This window comes from Grus americana, chromosome 17, assembly GCF_028858705.1.
Source record: "Grus americana isolate bGruAme1 chromosome 17, bGruAme1.mat, whole genome shotgun sequence".
NCBI classification, from domain to species: Eukaryota; Metazoa; Chordata; class Aves; order Gruiformes; family Gruidae; genus Grus; species Grus americana.
Window position 1 is genome coordinate 11,490,577 of NC_072868.1, and position 16,373 is coordinate 11,506,949.

At 45.1% G+C, this 16,373-nt stretch overlaps 1 protein-coding gene across 1 annotated transcript in view; it reads right to left on the bottom strand.

The window, feature by feature from the left end:
* COL9A3 (collagen type IX alpha 3 chain) overlaps nucleotides 1-16,373 on the bottom strand; it is a 38,980-nt gene that overhangs the window by 17,580 nt on the left and 5,027 nt on the right. The window contains exons 3-17 of the mRNA XM_054845964.1: nucleotides 15,445-15,480; nucleotides 14,774-14,845; nucleotides 13,962-14,015; nucleotides 9,552-9,587; nucleotides 8,940-8,963; nucleotides 8,366-8,419; nucleotides 7,650-7,703; nucleotides 6,859-6,900; nucleotides 5,427-5,483; nucleotides 3,705-3,758; nucleotides 3,170-3,223; nucleotides 2,594-2,647; nucleotides 1,897-1,950; nucleotides 721-774; nucleotides 216-269 (exon numbers count right to left, since the gene is read on the bottom strand). Of these exons, the coding sequence (XP_054701939.1) occupies nucleotides 216-269; nucleotides 721-774; nucleotides 1,897-1,950; nucleotides 2,594-2,647; nucleotides 3,170-3,223; nucleotides 3,705-3,758; nucleotides 5,427-5,483; nucleotides 6,859-6,900; nucleotides 7,650-7,703; nucleotides 8,366-8,419; nucleotides 8,940-8,963; nucleotides 9,552-9,587; nucleotides 13,962-14,015; nucleotides 14,774-14,845; nucleotides 15,445-15,480 (753 nt within the window). The remainder of the gene's footprint in view (nucleotides 1-215; nucleotides 270-720; nucleotides 775-1,896; nucleotides 1,951-2,593; nucleotides 2,648-3,169; nucleotides 3,224-3,704; nucleotides 3,759-5,426; nucleotides 5,484-6,858; nucleotides 6,901-7,649; nucleotides 7,704-8,365; nucleotides 8,420-8,939; nucleotides 8,964-9,551; nucleotides 9,588-13,961; nucleotides 14,016-14,773; nucleotides 14,846-15,444; nucleotides 15,481-16,373) is intronic.

Sequence of the window (16,373 nt, forward strand, 5' to 3'; positions counted from 1 at the left end):
AATGGGTCCAACTCTGGTTGACCGGGAGACAGGGAGATTTTTCACGAACAGCAGTACAACTAGGGCTTGGTCCAACCAGGATTACACTGAAGGTTACACAGACCCACAGAGCAGAAGTTTGAAGGCAAAGACTGTAAGATGCAAGATTTCTCCTATCGTGCTTTATCTCATCATCTGAAAAACCGTGAGACATGCATCTTACTTAATTGACTTACAGGTTCTCCTATGAGTCCACGAGCCCCTGGGTTTCCTTTTGGTCCAGGTCTACCCTAGAAATCAGCAACAAATCCTGCGTTATCCAGAACACAACCCTTAAGAACAATCAGTCAACAAAGATAATACTCAAACTCTGTAGGGACATTTCATTCAGTTTGTGCTGGCTCCTGTCCTGTTCATACAGGTATGGTGGGTCTTTTAGGACACACCAGAAAACTGGCCCAATGCTGGCTGCAGCACCTGGGAGAAGTCTGGATCATTTCAAGGGATGGAGATGCAAGATCTGATCCCTGTGCTCTGGACTATAAGAAGCACTTTGGCATCTTAGTACTTAGGCATCTTTAATAAGACTTAAGCATCTCATTTTTGAGAGGAATACTTTCATCCCTTTCACCTTCCGTTCAAATAAACCAAGTAGGGGACAAGGCATAATAAACCTGTCAGACAGACTCCTTTGAATGTCACGTCCAACATTTGAGCGGATGGGTGTTTTACCGTACTTACAGTATCGCCTTTGGGCCCCCTGAATCCTTGAGGTCCTTTGTTTCCTTGGTCTCCCTACGACAGAGGAGGAAAAGCCATTAAGCATCTTCATCACACAGCGACAAAGACTAATGTTGCAAGGATGTAAATGATGAAGGCTTTTTTGTGCTGTTTGCTGGCGTTGGCAGAGGCGTGAGCGTACACATTCCCCTAGAGCTCGGCTGTACTTTCTCAGTTACACTCTGTAATTCCTGACACGCAGATGAATTGCAGCAGGGACTTTGCCAACAATCCCTCGGGGCAGAGACCATCTTCCCCTTCATTTAATTAAGCATTTTCTTTAACCAGAAAGAGTGGGAGAAAAACTTTAATATTTACTGTCTAGATCCTCCTTGATGTAATTAAACGTTTGGTAGAGAGTAAAGCACCTCCTTTTATTTTAGTTCGGATGAATTTCTTCTATAATTGCAAAAACTAGGGAGGTGTCCCCAGAGGGTGATACTGCCTCGGGGTCAGTGCAGACTGTGGTGTGTTGGCTGGTGCAGGCAGGAGAAGGTGGATGCTGTATTATCCACACTAAGGAGAGTCTGAGTGGCAGGCCAGTGGAAAACGCTCCTAGAGAGGCCATAACGCTGCAGATGCAGCTCTGGTCTCATATTTGGGCACAGTAAGGAGGGTACAGGGGTCTGCCCACAGGTAAAGGCGCAGGTTCAGTGTTCTCCTACACTTCACCCCAGAGCTCTGCAAAAGGATGAGGACTGCATCTTTAATACACAACTATTTCTGTTTGTAGCACAAGTCCTTGCAAGCTGCGAGCACTTCGGAATAGACCAGGCTCAAAGGATGTAAGCTCAGGATAGCGCTTACCAATTCTTCCTCAAAACTCTCCTTCCCAAGAACAACACAGATGTCCCTCAAGTGCTTGCCCACAGCTGCTGATGCTCAGGGAAGAGAAGTGAAGAACAGAGAGCAATGGAAATGTGGTGAACTTATTCTGGCATGGGGCATGACCATGAGATCTGAGTCAGGTGAAATAACATTGCTCTAACTGGAGGGAAAAAGGCATCTCCATCTGAGGGAGATGGTCATCGCCCCCCTCCATTCACTGCCAGCAAAGAGTTTAGTGCAGGAGGGATAAACTTCAGGCTTTGGTTGGGGAAGGCAGGGCCACAGAGATGCTGAGAAGCAGATACATACAGCTTTTCCTGGAGGTCCTGGGATTCCAGGTGGCCCTCTGAAACCGATGTCACCCTGCAAAGAAAAATACATCATTGTAATGCATTGGTTGGCAGAAGGTGAAGTAGCAGTGCCCCCCCCACCCCCTTATACTGCAACCTAAGAAAACACACAAAGCCCTGGAAAGATACCCCATCCTTCTTGCTAGCTTGCAGTGCAGCCTTGCAAAAGATCCCCCTCTGAACAAGCAGGTTTTTACTCTGGATTTCCCCACCGTTATCTCTGTGATACACTGATGTCATTCATGGCCCTGCTATCTCAGTAACGCACTCGTTCCTACATAAATGTGTGACTATCAAATTCAAACCCATTCAACCTCTAAGGCAATGGTCAAGGGACCTTGGCAAAAGTCCAAAGCCACGATGAGCTGGAGATTGACCCTGTTCTCACTGAGGAGAATGTCCTGAAAAATCTTTGTCCTTCTGGTCTGAATGCTTAAATCAACACTGGGTCTGATCCTGTCAGTCCCTCATGGATGTAGGCTCCTCCCGCCTTTGGAAGGTTGTTCTGCTTGGGGGAGTGCAGGGAAGAGCCTGCACTTTGCGTCTCTGCAAGTTCCGCAGTGGTCTTCGGTACGGACAAATGCCACTTGGACCTTGCATGAGAAAAAATGGTGATGGAGGGAAAAAAAAAAAAATCAGAAGAAGTTTTTTCTTACTCTGTCACCAGCTGGACCCATTGGACCAGGGAGGCCTCTTAGTCCTCTTGGGCCCTAATTAAGAAAACAAATTAGTTAAAACCCAATCACTGTTAAACATAAAATGGTAAAATGGCAGAACAGCATGAGGTAGCAACTCATCAACACAGAAAACATTAAGAAACAGCGAAGAGCAGCATAAAGCTCAGCCTTCTGATGCACGAACAAGACATTTTCCCCTTTGGTGATGACCTCTGAGCCAGCGACACTGGCGAGACCCCGTGCAGACATGCAGAGTGCCTGCTCAGCCAGCCCAGAGCTCAGCCTCAGATCCACCTAAAGGTGTTCAGGGCTCTCCCGGAGCACCAGCAAGACAGCAGCTACCGCTTGGATGTTTTGTGCAAGGTGAGGTACCAAAAGCAGGACCTGAATTAAAGCTCAGTGAAACCAGCACGATTTGTTTCTCCACCAGCATCAACTTTCACATCTGTTGTTCTGCAGAGGCAAGAGCTGTTTGCGTAACGCAAAATGATTGATGGCACCACTGAATTCCACAGTAAAAAGGTCACGGGAACCGGTCTGAAGAGTAGGTGTTACCTGCAGGCCAACGCTGCCGGGAACGCCTGCAGGACCAGGAGGACCAGGGTTACCCTGGGAGAGAAAAATTAATTAGACAAGAGGCGAGACAGCAGGAGCCTGCCAACACAAATCCAGGGACCTTCCCATCTTATTTCTCCTTGAGCTCTTTCCCACCCAGATTTCTGCTTCAGAATTTGCTTCCACGTTACAGGCAATTTCTTCTATGTGCAAGAACACTTGATCAGTCGGGAATTTACCCCAGTGATTAATGCAGGGCTTTTTCCTGAGCTGACATCCCTGCACGTGAAACAATAGGAGTTAACTTATCAAACTGATGTTAACATTATGAACATTGGGAAGATGAATTTTCTTGAAGTATGAGCACGTGGCCATACACGCAGAGCAATGGAAGCAAACGCACTTCTGTCATAGTAACCTCTCGTCGTTGTTCAGCCAGTTGCTTCATTTCTCCCTGTCTTCCTGAAGAAACCATTTGTTAGGGGGCTTTTAAAGAGAAAAATCCTCCCCCACCCCTCCTTAAATTGAAGTTTACCTTCTCTCCTTCTTTTCCTATTTCGCCAGGTTCTCCTTTGTGACCGGTGTGTCCCTAGAAATAAGAGCTCCAATTACCCACGTACAGCCTTGTTTCAAAATTTAAATTTTGTGAGATAGCTGCAAGACCTAAACCCACACAACACAAACAACTTACTGGGAAATTAATCTATACATGTATTGTAAACGTGTGAATGGAGGTCACTTCTGGGGTTAATTAGCCATGCACCGCTCCTGTGCTAGGTATCACTGTGTCAGCGCTGATCTAGTTTCAGAAAACGCCCGGATTTGGTTTTCAAGAGTGACTTGGGGTGAGATGAGGCTACAGGTCTCTGGATGCAATTCGTAATTACAGGTCAGGGACCAGACCTCAGTTCCCGTCACTTTTGAAAATAGGGCTGAGACACTTCCAAAAACCCTATTCTGTATCATTAACCTCCCTTTTTAAGTCATCTTTAATGTCTGCAGCATCCAGCTTGCAAAGAAATTAATGTCCTACTGAAATCTTTCACACAAACTCAGATTCAATTTGCTTCTTGGCTCCCTTCCTATTATTGTAGGAGACACCCAAAATAATTTCAGCCACGGCAGCTGTTATTCCTCACCACGCAAAGGGTCCTGTGCATCATTTGCATCATAATTGGAGACCTTCACAGGTTTTTACATTTCATAAGTTATGAATTTTGAATAGTTATACCCTAAGCATTGTGTATTTCTAATGATATTTATGACTCAGCTCAGAGACCAGATCTGCAAAAGGTCAGTTCATGAGGAACTGAGAACATTTCCCAGGAGATGTTCCACCCATTGCCAACTTCTGCTATGTCCTGCTAAAAAAAACCCAAAAAACTCGAGTAACTTATTACTTCAGCTCATTGCTGGAGTGTAACCTACTGCGCAGAATTCATACAAATCGTAGAGGGGACAGAGAAGGAGATGTTTAACTGCTCAGTGAGGTTTCCTGAGGGTTGCAACCCAGAATTTATGTACCAGAATCAAACAACATAGAGAGAAAGCTGCCTGGTGCTACACTGGGTATAAAATGACAATTAAATTGTATTTAATCATGTAAGTTATGTCTTGCGACAGTAAAACGTGTATCTTTGCGTACAGGGTCTGTGAGCACAATTTGAGAGCTGGTGAGATTTTTACGGCTCTCTGAAGTCCGAAGAGGCAGCACGTTGTTCCTGAGCCAGCCCGGAACCGCTGCTCTCTGGTTGCTCCTGTTCATCAGTTGCACCTTGCAAAGCCAGCACGGTGTTTTAATCTTTGTGCTCGCCCTATGCAAAAGGTGAAATATCATTTGTGGGAATAAATGGCCATAGTCCAAAAATCAGTAGTTAAACCTTCCATCTGACAAAGGTTGCAACCCTGCAAGGGATGGAGCCACAAAGCAACGCGCTGAAGGATGCAGAGCCTCTTGCTGAAGGTGAAGGGAGCGCGCAGGCAGGACCGAGTTTAGTGGCTGAGCAGCTATTGCTGCGAGCGCGGGAACAGTGCAGGGCAGGATCAGGCCCTTCATTCCCCTCTTGTCTCATATTTGGCTGTATTAGGGGTTTTCTGTTTCGACAGCATAAACCCAGGCAAACGCATGGCTGGTTTGGAGAGGTGTGGCGCCTGCAGGAGACGTGTACTGTATATAAACCAGTTTAATCCCAGGGGGTCATAGCGGTATTTATTTTGGGAGATGGACCTTTCTACGTGCAGGTGGTATTTTTCTTACCTTGAACCCTGGCATTCCTGGGGGACCTGGAGGACCCGGTGGGCACAGAGCTGGGCACTGCAAGGAACAGAAACACTCGTTGGTTTATCAAGTGCACACAGGGAAGCTGGTTCCGTTACTAGGGAGAAGAGAAAAGGTCGTGTGGGTTTTGGGTCTAAACCCACTAAATCCAATTCATCCATAGCATCGTGTATTCACTGGCATTTCCCTTTGGCAGAGGGTCCCAAACAGGCGCCCAGGAACCCACAAAATAATGATTTATGAATGGTCTGCTTCACACTGAGAAATGGACTGTGAGAAATTCTGAAGGCTGAGAGTTGTCCACAGTCCAAAATACTGGAGAATCATGATTCCCTAGTGAAACCAGATGGGTATCTTGTAAATCATTAGGAGCATATTTAAATCTATGTATTCATTGGCCCCTACTGATTTCCATTAGACAATTCACCTAACTGAAACAAGGACAAGCATTAGAGTTTATCAGAAGGAGACCTATAAAAAAATTAACCTAAATACCAAGAAGCTGGTATCTGCAGATGTCTAGGGGTGGGTGAGCCCCTGGCGGGAACTCTAGTTTGACTGGGAACAAATCAGAACATGCATGGAAACTGAATGGGGACTTGAAAGGCCATACTCTAAAAACTACAAATAAGGAACAAGATTTTCTTCTGCAGCTTTCCTTTCATTTGTTTGCTTTTTCTTTTATAAAACTCAGGCTACACCTCTGTAGCAGGAATTTAATTTTCTAGTATATTCCACAGGGTAAATTAAATTAAAGTTGCAGAAATAGTATCGTTTTCTATTAACTTCTACGTGACTTGCCATAAGGCAGTCTAAACCGACTCTGAGCTTTTTTGAGGCACGCCAATTAGAAAACCAAAGATGCTGTCACAACAACAGCTGCGAAATCTGGAAATGTCACTTCCATCGTTCACGGATTTAACACTCCTTTCATTCCCGTGAAAGAGAGGAATCATGACTTTCTCACAAGGAAGGAAGTCTAAACAAAGCATATGCCCGTAGGAACCTGGTGCCACCATCCATGGAAATAAACAGTGCAACATGCACGACCTTTTCTCTTGCAAAGCAGGATTGGAAACAGATGCATGAAAAGCCGTTGTCATTTACCAAATGCTAAAGTTGTTTTAGAAATAAAGAATGCATGCAAAACCTGCATTGTGGAAAGCAAACTGGAAAGCAAAGATCAAGGAAAAGATCAGCACTAGCATATCTACCTCCCTGAACGAACATTTCAGTCTTGTAAATACGCACACAACACTTACGCATTCTGCAATACGGCAGTTTAGACCCGTGTCTGCAGGCCTGAATGGTGCATGGAAAATGGTCTGACGGTCGCTGAGGTGTGCCAATGAAAAGCCACATCAAGGATTAAACCAAAAAATATTTTCATGCTCCATAAAGAAAAACCTACCTGAAGGTCCCCACCGCCATCGGGAAGGGTGCCTGGAAGACCCTGCAATTCATGAAACGTGGTCTTTTAAATACAGCAAGACAAACGCCAGGAGGAAACACAATTTCTAGGAAATGCACTTACAGACCCAGCTCAGCTGGATCCGCACGAGGCAGATACCCAGCCCCACCGCGTAAAATGCGGCCCCTGAACCTGGAGCATTATGAGCTGCACCAGCCCTCAGAACAGACATCTCAGGGGTGTAATCAACATCCTCTGGAGATGCACAGCTGAGCTGGGGGAAGAGCCTCGAGCCTTAGGTCATGAAGGCAGCAATTTGAGAAGAGCAGCTGTGCCTGGCTTCCTCCTGACTTGGGAAAGACCTCCCTATCCCACTATTCAGCCCTCCAGAGAGCCACGGCAAACCCAAAACAGACACTTACTGGTTTCAAGCCCCCCTTGCTGGCCCTACAAGAACACATCATGATCCAAGCAACCACATAAACCTTACTTGAGAGAGCAGACAGCCCACCCTGCGACCTGTCCGTGCCATAAGGCCTGGACATCATTGAGTTCCTCCACCAAAAGAACACAAATAATACACAGGAGATCATCAACACACCGAAGAGCAGCCAGTGAAAGGTCACTGCTCGTCTTGGGGCACAGTGTTTATGGCCTGCCGAAACCTAGCCTGGAAAGGGAGTGCTCATAGCAATCACAGCAAAGAGAAAGTGCACGTTCTGGCAGCAAGAAGAAAATTCTAGACCCCTCCATGGGAATTTTCTCAAATTTACTTGCAAGTCTCAACTTACGGGAGGTCCGGGTGGTCCAGGAGGCCCTGGGAATCCTGGCAGACCAAAAGGTCCCTAAAAAGAGTGAAAAACAGTAAGAATTCCCCTTCTTAACCATTTCAATGAAAATGCAAAGGGAGAGGAAGGGTAGCTACCAAATACCATTGCATATTTGTGAGTGCGGTGCAAGACATCTCTAATGGGACTAAACTGAACCTTTCTTTCTGCAGAAGCTTCTACGACTGCAAGGAGAGCAGCAGATTCCTATGGAAGTATAGGGATTAGGACAGAAGAACAGATCCCTGGCACCTACATCCCTGCTTCCACTGGCTCTGTACCTCTCCAGCGGAGCTGTGGGCACCCAGAAATGATGGTATGGTTCTTCAGAACGGGCACCCTCAGATCAGACCCATTCTGTGCAGTAGCTTCTTTTGAGGATGCTGAAAGTACATGCCAGTTGGTAACTGACCTCTGTTCTTGTGACACTGGCTGCTCTTCTGTCCTTACTCATGGCTGGTAAAGGAAGATATGGCTGCAAGCAGTTGCACATCTTTGGCATTGCACTAGTTGACTAGGGTGACCCTACACAAGCTGATACAAGGAGTAGCATTGCTCGTGGGCAGAACTTGTAGTGTCTTGTGCATCATGCTTCCAGAATGGGGTAAGAGACCAGAAATGAACCTCATTCTTCTGTGGTATGTTCAGTAAGTGAAGATCAAATGGTAGGAGAAACTCACAGGAGGACCTCGAAATCCATTTCCACCTGGGAGCCCACTGGGTCCTGGAGGCCCCTGTTGAACAGAGAAGAGCCTTTACACCCATGGCGACCTCACATAGCTGCCAAAGCCCCGGGCAAACAAACAGCCTGGCTGTACTCATTTGTCTAACCCCCCTGAGGAGCTCAGTCCTGCACCCAGACAATCAGTTTACCGACGCACATCTTTCTTTTTGCTCCACCTTCCCACGGAGCATGCTCTTACCATCATCGCGTATTGCCAACATCTGCATCCCCTCTGACACAGGGCAGCTCTGAGATGCCCCAGGAACCCATTGAACAAAAGCTGCCCCAGAGTTGGTCACTTCCAGCGATTACAAAGCTGCTGTGCCTCACATTTACGTCAGTGCCAGCAACCCTGGGGTTAGGGTAAGAATAAAAAACCCACAAGGCTGCCGACCTGCAGGACTCCACATCCCTCTGCCCGGCACAGGAGAGGGACCCAAGGCCTGGGGTGGGTTTGTAATGCTCAAGGTATCCAATAAAGCTGGTATAATCATTAAAACTCTTTTTTGAAAAAGAGACTTGTTACTTACTGGAGGTCCTGGTAGTCCTTTGCCCTGGAAACAACATTTAAAACAGTAAAAGATCACTTAGAAACTGAACATACAGAAGAAAAGCAAACCTCAGAAAATGCTGCTTAATTTTTTTTCTTTTAAATTTCCTCAGCACTCCCCTGTCCCCAATTATTGTGAATTGCAATCAGAGCAGAGCTGGAGTCTTGATGAATCCTTTTGTTGCCTCTAATAATTTGTATTCCCTTTACATCACTGTTACCTATGAGACATCTCCAAGTGAAGCCACGTACGGTGATGTGATAGTGGGGGACAGAGCGTTACAAAGACAACATTCTAGTTTATCTTACTTTTCCTTTTTTTTTTCTTTTTGTCTAATAATTTTGATAGCACGTGACATGCTAGTCTTTATCCCAAGCTGCCTTGCTTTATAACATCTCAGAGACTAAAAACAGGCCCTGTGGTACCAGAACAGGTCATACATACGTGTTTAAACACTTGAAACAATATTTTTACTCATTCAGGCTTTGATCCCTTTGTTTTGGTACACAAGGCTTCCCACCTTCTCTCGGTGATGGCTTTAGCATAATATTACACACCATCTTTACATAAGCAGTTCTAGGAGTTACTTACGGCTGGTCCAGGTGGCCCGGCAGGTCCTAACGCACCCTATAGGAATAAAACAGAGTGCAAATTAGCAGGGATAAACCAGAAACCTCCACATGGGTAAACACCAATGCCTGCTCTCCTCAACACCAATCTTTGCTTGAAAACTCCAGCAGCGTCTTACAGAAACAGCATGCAACTGGAGATGTGCAGTTGAATTCACAGATATAAGGACAGAAATTTATGGATAATTCTCTGTCATTCCTGGTTAATTATCTGATTGAAGAACATTTTAAGATAGTAGGGATGGATGTTTAGAACTGGCCCCAGCAACTTTCTTCACCATTTGGTGGTCAAGAGAGAGTAGACACTAAAACATGAGCTGCTCCTAAAAGACTAAATAGACACTTCTGAAAGTCACACTGGCCTCAGATTAGTCTCCATGAACATCTAAATATTCATAAATTGAATTTCATTAGTTTGAAATATTCTCATTCATAATACATTCATATTTGTAGATCCAATGACTAGATTATCTGTAACTATTTACAAGATTTGGACTCATTCTAGTGAATTTTATTAATTCATAGATTTCCCTTCAAGCAAAGACAAAGATTTGGCAGCTTCTGCATCTGCACTAGCTTCCCTGGCAAATCCCCAGTCTCCTTTTCCCAATCTGCACTCTTACTCTTAAGCTTGACTAGAGTTTGGTGATCTTATGTCTTACACTAGAATTAAGTCATTCTTGAAGTTGTTACATTCCTGCTTAACCAGAGACAGAGACCGACCTTCTTCATCCCTTTGTTGCATTACAGAGATGCCTACGCTGGCCAGCAGACCGTGAAATTAATTATAGGTAGTAATTCTGAAACAGAAAGTGAATGGAAATCTAAACCAGAACAAAAACCCCAGTGTGGTGGGTTGACCTTGGCCAGCAGCTGTTCAGGTATCTCCAAGAGATACTGGGTGTGCATTGCTGACTGATGCTCTCAGGTCCGAGAGCCTTCTCAGAAAACAGCTGTTGCTGCGACAGGGAAACAAAAAGCAGAGGCAGCAGCTGATGAGAGCAGACCGATTTTGTCATTGTTTTTAAAAAGAAAAAAAAAAAGTGGTGGAGGTGCAGAAATGCCAGTGTAATTTGGGGTGAATGATAAATAAAATCAAAGCTTGCTCAACAGCACTGATGCAGCCGTCACAGTGAGTTTCCCTGCAGACAGCTCTTTGTTTGCATTTGCGTTGTTATCACAGAGCAACATCAGCCGAGAAAGGCAGAATTTAAAATAGCGAGAAGGTGACAGACTTGAACACAGAACAAACCCCGTTGTTATTTATGCGCTGCATTAAACCAGTGCCAGCAAAATCCTCATCGCCTCGCGCAGGGGACAAAGCGATTACAGCACAAGGCTTCCTCTGCCTCTTGCCAGCCCAAACCTGCTTTCCAAACGTTCTCAAAACACCGCACAGAAAACACCCCAGGAATGATGTCCTGAGCCGGAACTAAATGGTATCTACCCCTAGGACCAGCAGAACGAGGCAGATGGGCAGACCTGGAAAATATCCCAACACATTGCTGCTTATTGTGATCCCAGGGATGCTGCCAGCCCTCTCCTAACGTTCTATGTACCAAATGAGATTAGAAATATTTTCGCTCATTAAGCTTAAAGAGAAAGATACTGAGAACCCAAGGCCTCATTAAGAGCAGTCTTATGAGGAGAGGACCGTAATCCGATAAAAATCAGCTCAGTTGCAAGCGTCAGCTCGTTCGCTTCTCTTGCTGCAGGTTCCTTTGTTTTTTTCCAGTCACTTTTATCTTTAGGCTGAAGTTTTACAGCTACTGATGGTTGTGAGGGACAAGCTGGGATCTCCTGTAAAGAAGCCACTGAAGTCCCGGCACCTAAATCCTGCCCCCACGGAAACCAGGTGCACAGCCCCTCTCTGCTTTGGCCGATACACCAAAAGGTTGGCAGAGGACCCAAAGTGCCCAGTGCTGGCACTTTATTGTCCTTAATTTTGATATCTTTGAGGGTGTAAGGCGCAGCACGCAGCAGTGAACATTCCTGGTGTGGTAAAAGACCATCAAGTCCGTGAGCAAGCTGATGTGACTCCATTAAGTTCAAAGGAGAGACTCTAATTTAAACCTCGATTTTAATAACATTGTCTGACTCGACTCATTCTCCTGCTAACAATGTTCTTTCTCTTTTGATTAGAAAACAATCTCACCATAATTTTTCACTTCAAAGTAATATCCTTTATGAATATACATTTATGGAGCATAGGAAATACTTCATTAATATTTCATTGCTCATAGTGTAAAGCATCAAACTTCAAAATGGCCTTTGAAAACTTTCCAGTGAAGGACACCAGTACCTACCACTGAGGTCAGAACCCAGCTCGCTCCTCGCTAAAAACAAAGGATTTTTTAAATTGGAAAACCAAGTAGGCTTGATCTAATCCGTTTGTAAGCAGAACCACGAGAAAAGCTAACACATGCTGATAGCAACAGGGGTATTTAAGACAAAAAACCATTTTGGTATGCTGCCTTCACGGTGCTTTGTCCCTGGTTGGACATGAGTCACTGTTGGACTGACGAAGCGTGGCATACAGAGGAAAAGAAACGTTTAGCAATAACGTATTACTAAAAATTGTCTTTCGTGAGCCCACTTCCATATGCTAAACACCTTCACTCTCAGACGCTGCGGCTCAGCAATACATGTTTGTTCAGAAGTCAGTGTTAAGCATGAATCCAGTCCCACAACAGCAAGTGGACACCTGCTGATTTCAGCGATTCCGGGGAGACTGAAATATGTTCTTAAAGTTGGGGAGAAGGAGGAAAGTCAGGATAACAATGCTGTCCTTTTAGAGTGCTAAAGCTTTTAGAGGTTTTGTCCTTTTTCTAGGCTTTTATTAGACCAATTAAAACAATTTTCCAGATGGACCACTGACCCTGAAAAGCTCCCACAAGTGACAACAGGCCCCAAGTTTGCCCCATGCTGACAGATTGAGTTAGGAGACATGGGAAAGCACATCAAATCAGAGCACGTAGTTACGGCAACTGTGTTTGTGTTCTTCTACTAAACGGCTGAAGAGGAAGTTCTTGTACCCAGCAATGATCTGCTCGATTACTCTGCAAACTAGGAGCTTGTGCGCTAAGGTGGGCATGGGCAAGTGCTACCACTGAGCATAAAACGGGCACAAAACTGCTCGGTCTTGTGTGTGGTCCTGAACTTTTCTATTTTAAAAATCAGGGATCGGTTCCCAGAAGGTGCTGGATTCTTGCCACAGACTGTCCGAGAGTGGTCGGGATTTTGCAGCCCTGGGGAGAAAGATGGGCACGAGGAAAAGCAAAGGAGATGGTTTTTAGTGCAGTGCCAACACACGGAGGCTTGAAGCTGTGACCAAGGCGCTTGGGTCCTGCCACTCAACTTTCCCAGTGGCCAAGCAAACTTTGCCTTGCACATGGGAAAGGAAGAAGATCGTATCGAAGATACATGGCTCTATCACTCATCCCTTTAGCTAAATGAGACAACTCACAGAGTTTTGAGCTTTGGGTACCTCCTTGGGGCAACAAATGGATTATTGAGATATCCTGAACATGTTAGAAAATTCCACCTTTTTTAACCCCTGCACACTGTGATGTGTGTTGAGCTCATCACTGCAGCCCTGCGTTCAAGAGCCCAGTAAACACCAGCTGTGGATACAACCCTTATCTCCCCTCGCTGGGAGACAGGAAAATAGCCACGCTGGATAAAAACACATGCCGAATGGCTCGTTTATGTTTAGCTCTTGATGTCATAAGGAGAACTAAGTGCCTTTCTGGCCCCTTTGTAGATGATCTGAAGGACATCCGTAACATCTCAGGCTGTCATTTCTCTATCCCTCTGGTGCCCCTTAGCAGAGCAGTAATATGCAGGAAGCAAGAAAACACTCTTCTGTCTTGCTACGCTGGCTGGGGAAGTCTATGCCAAAGCAACTAGTAACGTTAACCATATGGACAGCCCCAGAATTAACAAAAGGCAAAAGTTTAAACAGCTAACACACAGTAGCAGTAATTATAACAGAGCTGCGTACTCAGACTGCGAATAAAGGCCAAAACAGCTTCCCTTTGATAAACTTCGTAATTAAGTCTATTGACTGCTTCAAGGAACTTTTTAGGTACTCGAAATATCAGCAGAGCTGTTCTGCACTGGTACTCCCACCACTGAGGCTCTCCAAGCCCATCCAAAGCCATGTGAAAGAAGATGGATCTCATGCCCTGCCTAATGAAAAGCCATCTAGGGCTTTATTTCAAGGGTCCAAGTATTCTGTAAGGGTTTATGGATAAATAAGCCATTGTAACCAACACTTGAATGTCACCAATTTACAAAGGAATGAGAAATCATCAATACAATCAGTGACAATGTTCATTTAAAGGGACGTAGCATCTAATGTGGTACTCACACGGTCTCCTGGAGGCCCATTTGGGCCAGGTGGGCCATCAGTTCCTGTTAAACCCTGTAAAAAAACAAAAAAGTGTGAAAATAGAGAAATACAGTAATAAGAGCTATAAGAAGTCACTGTCACCAACAAAAATTATCTGGATGCCAAGCTCTCAGGAAAGCTTAACCATTTTATTTCTCTCTGTAATTAATCACAAAGGAAAGGACCAGAAGCAAATTACCAGTACTGTTCCCTGGGCATTGTAAGTGTGGATGAACACCACCAAGTAGTCTTGTTCCTGGTGTTTATTGAGTTCTAGCTTAGCTGTGGAAGCTGACTGAATGCTTCCTCTCGTCTGATGCAGAAGAAAATGTGCTACCTAAAATCTTACCACGGCGGTAAGATGGACATGGACTGTGTGCGGTCACCTGCCCAGAGCTGTAGGGCAAATCCCAGGTCGGTGACCAGCAAGCCTCAGCTAATAAGCGTGACTAGACTTCTGAATTGAGGCTCAATGGGTTTGCTCCAGAAACGTCAACTGATGCCCGTATTTCTGCAGACCTGCCCAGCGCACCTCTGAAGAACTGCAATGTTTCATTGCAGGAGTGCGGTCCTGTCAGTTACACATCTCAAAATTGTTCTCATACTCCTTAATTCAATCAAGAGATGCTTTCAACTCTTAAATTTTCTCCTAATACACAAGACATATATGTAGATCCAGGACCCATTTTGCTTCTCCAGTAGATACAGAGAAAGTTGGAGACACTTCGGGAAAACACTCACGCCTATGTGAAATATTTAAAAGATCTAAGAGAAAATGACAAAATACTCACATCCACTCCAGGAAGACCAGGCAATCCAGCTTCACCAGCTGCTCCAGGTTTCCCTGGTGCACCTTTTGGTCCCTAGATCAGATAAAGAGGCAATTATTTTTAACATAACAACAAGAGAAATGTGGCTTACGTCAATACGGGCTACAAGATGGAAGTTCATTTGCTGATGTGTTAATCTTAACCATACAACATGGAAGAATTCCTGCAGAGAGATGAAACTTGCCATGAATCCATCTCCAAACCTTAAATTTATTTCAGTTCTTTGGCTCAGTTCCACATACAGTTACTCATAAGCTGTTGCTAGTAGAGGGGTAGAAAGGGATGGGGTAAGTGCTGTGCCACCTGGTACAATTTTCAGCACCCTTTGGCAGACCACGGAGTTGAAGCAGAGTCAGACCGATGCCAGAAATAACCACACTTAGGTGGCTTGGTGCCACTTTTTGTGATACTGGTGATGGCCAAGCTTTATTTCAGGCACATCCTCCCCTAGCAATGAAGCAGGAGAACGTGTTTGTCCCCAGGACCAGTGCTGAGCATCTCCACTCCTGTGTACCCCTTACAGAAATTCTGCTGCAGATACAGAGGAGAGCCAAGCCACTAAGACTTAGCTCTTGTGTACTGTGCCCTTCTCAAAAGGATAAGCAAGTCAACGTCAACCAGAAAATACTTACTGGTGGGCCTGGCAAACCAGGAGGGCCCGGCTCTCCCTAAATGAAAGAGAAAAGACATCAGTGTTAGAGCTGAACCTCTCCTTTCTGTTGACTGTTTGCAACAGTGGTGTTCCCAGCTGTCACAGAGCTCAAGTCTTCCTTCACGCCCACTCCAAGATTTACCACCCTCATTCTAATGAAGCTGATGCTCTGGATCAAGGATGAACCTGGATAGCCTTTTCCACATCTACAGTAGCAGATTTGGTCGAAACCCATGTCCTCAGCCTCTCAAGAGAGTGACAGTGCTTCTGAACGGTGCCCAACACCTGCAACATTTTCCAGACATGCTTAGAAATTATTTGCGCTTGGGCTTGTCTGCAAGTGGGGCAGAGAGGAAGCTGGATGGCTACCAAGGCTTTCCAACACCTTCCTGATGAAACAGAGGGATGCGACGATAAACTCCAGGTATCCAGGGCACAGCATGTATCTGTGGTACTACCAGGAGCTGGGGACTATCAGAAAGTGAAGAACGAACAAACTGTCTACAATGATTTTCTTCATATGACTAAACTTTCACAGGAAAAGCAACTGAACAAAGCCCCCAACTGATTTCCACCTAATCCAATTGCACAATCTGGATTAAACCCAATTTTCATAAAATATCTCAAAACCGCTTGTTTTTTCCTATCCTAATGGAAAGCAACTTTTAAAAACAGCATTAAAGGTTCTTGGGAGACAATATTTAAAAAAACCTTTGAATCACTCCTAGCTCAGCCAGCTGTAACGTCGTTCAGAAGCTTGCGTGGACCCCAGACAGACATATTTGTGGTTTATTGTTAGCCCCCAAAAGAGGCAATAATCACTGTGAATGGCAGCGGTTTGACTGCAGCTCGGTTTCTCATCTCATCCCGCAAAAAATCGCTTTGCGTCCCAGTTCCAGATGTCTGAAT